General features: G+C 42.1%; 1 protein-coding gene across 2 annotated transcripts in view; it reads left to right on the forward strand.

Annotated features, from left to right (window-relative positions):
- LOC122553171 (protein transport protein Sec24D-like) overlaps window positions 1-9,766 on the forward strand; it is a 202,602-nt gene that overhangs the window by 98,202 nt on the left and 94,634 nt on the right. For both annotated transcript variants that reach the window (XM_043696769.1, XM_043696761.1), the window contains exon 9: window positions 4,761-4,899. In XM_043696769.1, the coding sequence (XP_043552704.1) occupies window positions 4,761-4,899 (139 nt within the window). The remainder of the gene's footprint in view (window positions 1-4,760; window positions 4,900-9,766) is intronic.

The raw sequence follows: 9,766 nt of genomic DNA on the forward strand, positions 1-9,766 counted from the left end.
CTCTGCCCCAGAAGGCAGTGGAGGCCCAGTCTCTGGATTCGTTTAAGAAAGAATTGGATAGAGCTCTCAAGGATAGTGGAATCAAGGGTTATGGAGATAAGGCAGGAACAGGATACTGATTGAGGGTGATCAGCCATGATCATAATGAATGGTGGTGCAGGCTCGAAGGACAGAATGGCCTAATCCTGCATCTATTGTCTATTGTAAATGTCCCAGGATGCTTCAAGCAGGATAGAGAGGGAGGTGAAAGAGATGGAAGAGTTGCATTACTCGTCAAAGAAGGTACTACAGCTGTGCTGAAGGAGGGCACTATGGAAGATTCTAGCACTGAGGCAATATGGGCAGAGCTCAGAAATAGGAAGAGTATGGTAACAATGTTGGAATTGTACTACAGTCCTCCCAACAGCAAACTTGAGATAGAGGTACAAATGTGTAGAACGATCATAGAAAGGTTGAGGAGCAGCAAAGTGCTGGTGATAGGAGATTTTTAATTTTCCAACATTGACTGGGATTCACTTAGTATTAGAGGTGTGGATGGAGCAGAATTTGTAAGGAACATCCAGGAAGGTTGTACAGAACAGTATGTAAGTAAAGTAGTCCAACTCGTGAAAAGGCCATACTGGACCTGGTGTTAGGAAGTGAACCCAGCCAGGTGTTCAGTCGGGGATTACTTGAGAATAGTGATCACAATTCGATACGTTTTAGGATAGTCATGGACAAAGATGAGAGTGGGCCTAAAGGAAGAGTGCTGGGGGAAGGCCAACTATAGCTAAATTCAGCAGGAGCTGAGGAATGTAGATTGGGAGCAGCTATTTAAAGGGAAATCCATATTGTATATGTGGGAGGCTTTTAAAGGGAGGTTCATTAGAGTTCAGGAGAGATAAATTCCTGTGAAAATGTGGGATAGAAATGGCAAGATTAGGGAACCTTGGATGACAGTGAAATTGTGAGACTTGCTAATAGGAAAAAGGATGCGTACATAAGGTCTAAGTGACTGAAGTCAGATGAAGCTTTGGAAGAATATCGGAAATGTAGGACCGATATTCTTTGGAAGAATATCAGGAATCTGAAGCGAGGAATTAAGACAGCTAGAAGAGGTCATGAAATATCCTTAGCTAGCTGGGATAAGGAAAACGCCAAAGCCTTTTATTCATATATAAGGAGCAAGAGGGTAACGAGGGAAAGGGTTGGCCCAGTCAAGGATGAAAGATATGCGTGGAATCAGAGAAAATGGGTGAGATTCTTAATGAGTACTTTGCATCAGTATTCACCGAGGAGAGGGACATGACAGATGTTGAGGTTAGGGATAGATGTGTGATTACTCTAGGTAAGTCGGCATAAGGAGGGAGGAAGTGGTAGTTGCCTGGAATGCATTGCCAGTGGAGGTGGTAGGAGCAGGAATGATAACATCATTTAAGATGTATCTAGACAGATACATGAATGGGCAGAGAGCAAATCTTTAGAAAACAGATCCTTAGAAAATAGGCAGCAGTTTTAGATAGAGAATCTGGATCAGCGCAGGCTTGGAAGGCCGAAGGGCCTGTTCCTGCGCTGTAATGTTCTTTGATCTCTTTGTAACCTCAGCTAGTGTGGAAATTGGACCCACATAGTTTCACAAACAAACCGTTTGTGAGCGAAACTGACCCCCTTGGACTAGGAATGCTCATGGACAATTACACCTCTGAGGATTGACATCTCTATCTATCTATTAATGCAGGAAAGTGCTCATTCTCACACCAATGGCTCATAATGCTGCTTTCCTTCTGCAGAAAGAATTGCACAATAACAAATATGCACAGACAGGTATGGTGGTGAGGAATCGCCCAACATAGGCTGTTATCCCTTTTGAAGAGCAAGCCACCAGATTGGTAGGAGAGCAAGGACAATGTGCCTCTGGTGTATGGGAGGTTGGATATCTCCAGCCATCTATTGAGAAGGCCTCCAAGTGGCTACACCTGAATGCACATCAAGCTCCAGTGTCTTAATGAAATCTTGGGTCAGGCTCGCAACAGATCTTCATGTTTTTCTATGCATCTTCTGGATCCTACTCCTAAGTCAGGATCGAAACAAGAAGAAGCCCAGCTCCCAGCCCCTTCTCTATCAACACCTTATGGCATATCTTTGAGGACAGATAGCCATGAATCTCAACGGATGCATTGTTTCTCCAACCCTCCTCTAGCAGAGGCATTAATTTCAGTGGGTCATCTAGAGGAGGCTTGAGGCCAAACACCCTCAAAATCTTTTAAGAAGGCCACCCAGACCCTAACTCTTCTTATTTTAAAGGTAGATGTGAGGTGGATATTCCAGGTGTGATGCAGCTAGTTAAACCACTCTGCTTTAAGTAAAACAGAATTTGTTTAAATATTACAGTTGAAACACACGTAAAAGAAAACAGAATTTAGAACTTAACTATTTGAAAATTCAGCCACCTCGACACCACACTTAACTAAGGAGATGTTCCAATTCCCATAACATCCCATAAACACTCCCCTTGGCAAAAGGTAAATTCGAACACCAGTTCATACAGGCAGGAGAGATTTCTGAGAGAAAGCCAGTCAGGAACCATCTGCTAAAGCTTGAACCTTTCTCCACTGCAAGCAGCTTCTCTGTTACAGCGAAACCAAACTAGAAAAGACCTGAACTGGGATAACTGGCCACTACGCTGCCATTGTTAAGCTCGGCTCTTGCCCAGATATGGTGGTCAAGGTTAGAGTGGTGCTAGAAAAGCACAGCAGATCAGGCAGCATCCAAGGAGTAGGAAAATCGATGTTTCGGGCAAAATCCCTTCATTAGAAATTAGCACCTCTGCCTTTATGACCTCACTTGGAAAAAAAAATCAAGGGCAAAATAACCTTTTTAAAATGACAGTATCGTAACAAGTGAATATAGCCCTGACATAGTTCCGCACTGACAGGAGGAAGAAGTGTATCTGACACTTGGAGGAGTCCAGCAGACCAGGCTTTTCCTGGGGCCAATGTAGATTATAAGCCTCTAGACTCCATCATTAATGAGTTGATTGAGATGCAGAAGTGAACAGCAGAACATCAAGCGGAGGTGCCAAAGATCGTGCACAGAGAGTGAAGACCAGAGAAGTATGCCCAAATTCTGGTTGATACCATGGCTCTAAACGGAGTGTATATGGCTACCTCCATGGGGGAAGCTGCTGTGATGAAGCAGATCCAACAGAACAATCAGGATCTATCACTCCATCACTTGAGCATTGGATACATGCATTCATTGGTCAGGTGAAAGGAGGTGATGAACCTTGAACTCTCTCCAGGTGCTGGATTGCCTTGAAGAGTGAGGGAGGTGTGATTAAGTATAGAGAAGGAGGACTGGTCACCAGATAACCAGGGATTGTCATCTTGTGGCACTCTACAGGTGCCCTGTAGCACCACCTACCCTTTGCCATGAGTGGAGACAACTTTGTCCTTTACTCTTGAATCTCTCCCATGACTATTAGCCCTTCTACTCTCTCTCTCGAAACTACTGTACTTCCCACTTCCATCCAAATCCCCAACTCCTGCCCTACTTTTGCACACTCCCCAGCTCACCAAATTATCCCCATTGTATTCTCTACCCTTAAACATGTAACACTTACCCTTCTTGTCCCTCTGCCTTTACTTCTAATTGCGCCTTTTCCCTCTGCATTCCAGATTTCTCCCTTCATTCCCCAAGAACCTTCCAGTGTCCCGAGCAGCCCTGACCTTTAAGTTACATACCCCATCTTTCCTTTCCTTTGAACCTTTTCTGTTCAGCCCCTTTTCATGATAGACTCTTTTTCAGTTACACCCCACTTCCTTCCCTCATCAGCTTTACTGATGTCCTTGCTAGAGCAGGTGAGTTATAAAGATGCTAAATTATGAAAGGAGTTTGTACCCAACAGAGGAAATAGTCAATCTAGAAAGGAGGGTTGAGGCAACAGCTCAGCTATGATCATATTGAATGGTGGAACTGAATTGAGAAGCTTAATGCAATAATCCTGCCCATACTACTTCCTTATATTTGTGTACATTGAAATGAGAATTTACTTACATATTTATATTAAAATAATAGATGAGCTTACTAAGATTTTGTAAAAATGTTGAGTCGCATAGACTCCCTGTTTGATCAATGGTGTGTATTGAACTCACCACACTCAGCGTCACTAGATGAAGGGGTGGAAATTCAGTTCTGGGTCCATTGATAATCGCTATATACCAAACTCTGCTAAAAGCTAAATATGTTTGGACATTGGATGAGGTGTAGGATTAGGTTGCCTGTAATGGCCTATGCAGTCTGGTTCTTACTCCATAATTGCCATAACTAGATAACTGGATACAGCGAAGAGTCAATGCAATCAAGAGGAGAAAGGGAACGATTGTTAAGAAACAAATAAAAAAGTGGCATAGATACAGCAATAGTTTGTTTGCATGTAGAATTTTGTAGTACACTTCAAATGCCTTCCTATCTGTTTTATATCGTAACTTAAATCTAAATAACAAATATTATGAAACTTGGATTGACTTTTAATGTGATGTGAAAACTGCAATTAAACATGTGTATTTCTGCAATGAATAGTTGTGTTTAAAATAAATCTGAAGGAAAATATCTGCACATATAGGGTAATGTTTCCTTTAAATGTATGTTCTGAAATGGTAAATCCTTATAAAGAATAAATTGATTATTCCTCTACAGAAATATGTTGGAGAGATTCTTCTTTGTAATCATATCTGTTTGATTTGCATGTTTCCATTTATTAAAGCTTTTCATTTTAACAGGCACCACTCTGTGTTGTAAGCCATGGAGAGAATGGACCAATTCGTTGTAACAGATGTAAAGCCTACATGTGTCCATTGATGCAGTTTATTGAAGGTGGACGGAGGTACCAGTGTGGATTCTGCAGTTGTATCAATGAAGGTTACTATTTTACTTTATTGAATCTTCACATCACAAACTTTATAAAAGCTTAATAAACTTGACATAATGTTAATCTGTTTAAACAGTGACTGTTCCAGTTTAGTAGATATTTTTATTTCCCTTGTAAATTGAGAAATGTAAATTATTTTTGATAACTTCTCCTTGTTAAGGCAAGTTCTTTGCAGCTCTCAAAGGCATTATCATGTCGGTTGCAGAGGTCCATGGGGAATGGCTCCTAAAACACACCTGCAGGCCCCATCAGAATATTTCCTTCTTGGCTAACTTGTAACCCTCTCGAGCCCTGACTGATTCTTGCCTCCTCAACCTTAAGTAAGCTTCCTTTTCCTCTTGACTGGATGTTCCACATACCTTGTCACACAAGGTTCCTTCCCCTACCATCCCTTTCCTGCCTCAGTGGGACAAACCTATCTAGCACTATCGGCAAGTGCTCCCTAAACAACCTCCACATTTCTGCCGTGCATTTCCCTGAGAACATCTGTCCCAAATGTAAGTGCCCCGTTCCTGCCTAATAGCATTGTAATTCCTCCTTCCCCAACTAAATACTTTCCCATACTGTCTGCCCCTATCCCTCTCCATGACTATAATAAAGGTCAGGGCGTTGTGATCACTATCACCAAAATGCTCTCCCAGCGAAAGATCTGACATCAGCCTGGTTCGTTGTCAAGCACCAAATCAAATTTGGCCTCCCCTCAAATTAGCCTATCTACATATTGAGTTAGGAATCTTTCCTGGACACACCTGACAAAATCTGCTCCATCCAAACTACTTGAACTAAGGAGGTTCCAATCAATATTATGAAAGTTAAAGTCACCCATGATACCAACCCTGTTACTTCTGTACCTTTTCCAAAATCTGTCTCTCAATTTGCTCCTCTGTGTCTCTGTTGCTATTGAGGGATCTGTAGAAAACTCCCAATAAAGTGACTGCTCCTTTCCTGTTTCTGACGTCCCCCCATACTGACTCTGTAAACAAACCCTCCTCGACGACCTCCCTTACTGCATCTGGAATACTATCCCTGATTAGCAAAGCCACTTCCCACCTCTTTTACGTCCCCCTCTATTCCTTTTAAAACATCTAATCCCTGGAACATCCCAACAACTATTCATGCCCCTGTGATATCCAAGTCTCTGTAATGGCCACGACATCATAGTTCCAAGTACTGACCCATGCTCTAAGTTCATCACCCTTATTCCTGACACTTCTTGCATTAAAATAGACACACTTCAACTCATCACACTGACTGCAACTTTGCCATAACAACTGTCTATCCCTCCTCACAGACTCTCTGCACGCTATATTCTGGCTGTTCACTAGCTACCATCCTCAGATGTGTAGCTGCGGTTCCCACCACACCTTGCCAAACCAGTTTAACCTTCCTGAAGAACTCTAGCAAATCTCCCATCCAGGATATTGGTGCCTCTTCTGTCCAGGTCCCACCTTTCCCAGAAGGTATCCCGGTAATCCACATATCTGAAGCCCTTCCTCCTATGCCAGTCCTGCACGTGTTTATCTGAACTCGCGCTCTGTTCCTAGCTTCACTAGCCCGTAGCATCGGTAGCAATCCTGAGCTTACTGCTGTGCTCATCCTGCCTTTTAGCTTCCAACCTAACTCTTTTCAGGTCCTCATCCCTTTTCCTAATTATGTCATTGGTACCGATGTGTACCATGACTTCTGGCTGATTTCCTTCTCCCTTAAGAATCCTGTAGACTTGATCCAAGACATCCCTGACTCTGACCCCTGGGAGGCAACATACCATCTGGGTGTCTCATTTGCAACCACAGAATCTCCTATCTGTTCCTCTCATCATTGAATCTCCTATCACTATTGCTCTCCAATTCTCCCTGCTTCCCTTCTGAGCTTCAGTGCCAAAGACCTGGCTGCTGAGGCTTTCCCATCCAGCAGGATCTCTAAACCCTGCCGCTAAACCAGGGCACCAGTTTCCCCTGTCTGCCATATCCATGGCAAATAACAGGAAATGTGTCAGGCAGCTCCAGACTGGCGGTGCTTGTCTACATGGGCAACGGGAATTGAAAGATGGAGCAGGCACAAGGGATCCCATTTTGTTGGCAGGTGAGTGGCTAGTTGTTCTGGAAATGGTGTGGTAGATGGGGCTAGAATCGGACATGAGAGCTCCATAGGGTATGGGTAGGTAATTAATGAGGTGAGCTTGGTAAGATACGCTGAAAAATCACACTAGGTCTCATGCAAGAATCCCTCCAAAAATATGCAACATGACTCTGACTTAGTGAAACAAAAGTAAGATTCAGCCCTGTGTTCTTCAAGGGAAGATAGTATAGTATAATTCAAGGTTTAATGCTTCAACCCTAACTAAGTATTTATTCATTTAGCTTTCAAATTGCAACACAACAGGGGTCTGTTCTTTTTCTAAGACATCTAATTGCTTTATGTATCCCAGGAGGCAAAGATTTACATTCTGAAAGCTTACCATGAACCTCCTTATTCTGATATATTTGGAAACAAATTTTAAGAAGTCTTTTCTTGAAAAGAAATTGCTTTGCTTGGTTTACACAAACTAATCAGGCACGTGGAACTGACTTTCTTAAGTTGCCTTGTTTGATTTCATAGCTAAATTATCCATCAATTTCTACACTAAGATTACTGCATTCCCTCAGTTGAAATCAGACCATATTTGTTCAAAGAAAGATCTGTCGAGTCTGTGGGCTGGGAGTAAGTGGTTGGCTTTCTTCCAAGTTCATTGCCAGAATTGTTTGACTGGAACATTTTACTTTAGTTGGATTTTATTCAGTTGGATCGTAATAACCCTTTCCCTTATAAAGTAAGCTTGTTAACACTGGATCTTAAAATCTTTCGTCCTGCTGCCTCCCCACAAATTCTAGAGCAATAATACAATATTAGGCAGTCAGTGTGCAGAGGATTACTGCAGTTTATGTTGTACTGTAACTACAGTTAATGACTGCTATTCATTGCTATTAATGAGTTTTGTTTTCCATAAAGTCCATGTATGAATGATAATATTTGCTTGTGTTTAAACTGCTTCTGTAGGAAGCTGCTACAGATCTGTGATTTTCAGCTGATTATGTGACACTTTGGGAGTCCTTGCAACACTGCAGTGAAATTTCAGGGCTGGTGTATTTTTCATGTTGTGAAAATGATGATGAACGGGAGAAGTGCAAACTTTGTGTTTGCCAGTTTCCCAGGAACTCTGAGCTGTGGCCAAACTGGTCACTTGATAACAAGCTGCCAACTAGTGAGTGTTTTGTACAAATGAACATTGGAAACTTGTGTGCAGCTAAAGTTCTTAAATGTTTGAAACTGCTGCTTAAAAGATTCAGGGTCAATAGACAATAGGTGCAGGAGTAGGCCATTCTGCCCTTCGAGCCTGCACCACCATTCAATATGATCATGGCTGATCATCCTTAATCAGTATCCTGTTCCTGCCTTATCTCCATAACCCTTGATTCCACTATCCTTCAAGGGTTATGGAGATAAGGCAGGAACAGGATACTTCCATCCGTGTTGGATGAGGTTTTGCTAATCTCATGCAAAGATTATAACAGGACCACTGAAATCTCTTGATCACCAAAGTATCTCATGCTGCCTGTGAAAGACTGATAAAGCTAGTCCAGACAGAATATCTTGCTCTGTGGTTGCTATTGTAAGGTCCTTCTCCAAGAGCCACAGAAAAAGAAGATTGTGTGTTTTGGGTCTCTAGCATACCCTTTCTGTAGGAGGATTAAGTAGAGAATGAGCACAGTTCCTCCCATCCAGAGGATCTGAAAGTAGAAAATCTGACAATTTAAGACTAGCCAGACCACCTCATTGTAGGTACATACACAGAATTTAAGTTGCAGACAGCTTTCATCCCATTTGTTACATTTGACATAGCAACCCTCTCACAATCTTACTGCTCTTTTATAATTGCACATGCATGCCTAAACAGCAGGCTACACTTTATGTATGGGATTTAAAAACTAAAATTATTATCATCTATGAATGTAAGACCACAGAGCAAGCTTTCAAGAAAACCTAACAGTGGAATAGATATTGATTTATTAACATACAGTGCATCGCGCTGCCAGCAGAGCAACAAGCCTTCATGCTGAGACCTGAAGAAATTTGAGGTGAAACTTTCATTTGAACCTATTTAGACATTAGCTTGCATCTCGATTGACCATGTTGAACAGAAGGTGTGATTTTGTTCATATTTAATGAAGCTTTACTGTGAACATGTAAAGACTGTTTTTCACTCAAAATCTTACACCTCTTCATAGAGTCTGGCAGGACTGTACGTAATCAGTGATCACACCAGAAAATGTTGACTTTCAAATACACTGAAAACGTACTTTGACTTTGTTTGTCAAAATTGCCATTTTAATGGACTTTTATGGCAGAAAGTGACATCATTTTATCAAAGCAAATGTTGTCATGATCACTATAACTTATTAATGAAGAAAAGAATGTGTGATTGTTTTTGATTTTAGTTAGAATTAAGGAGAATCCAAAAGATTTTTACAAATATATTAAGGACAAAAGGATAACTAGGGGGAGAATAGGGCCCCTCAAAGATCAAAGCTGAAAAATGTGTTGCTGGAAAAGTGCAGCAGGTCAGGCAGCATCAAAGGAGCAGGAGAATCAACGTTTGGGCATAAGCCCTTCTTCAGGAATGAGGAGGGTGTGCCAAGCAGGCTAAGATAAAAGGTAGGGAGGAGGGACTTGGGGGAGGGGCATTGGGAATGCGATAGGTGGAAGGAGATTAAGGTGAGGGTGATAGGCCGGAGAGAGGGTGGGGGCGGAGAGATCGGGAAGAAGATTGCAGGTCAAGAAGGCGGTGCTGAGTCTGAGGGCTGGGACTGAGAAAAGGTG

This window comes from Chiloscyllium plagiosum, chromosome 1 (genome assembly GCF_004010195.1).
Source record: "Chiloscyllium plagiosum isolate BGI_BamShark_2017 chromosome 1, ASM401019v2, whole genome shotgun sequence".
Taxonomy (NCBI): domain Eukaryota; kingdom Metazoa; phylum Chordata; class Chondrichthyes; order Orectolobiformes; family Hemiscylliidae; genus Chiloscyllium; species Chiloscyllium plagiosum.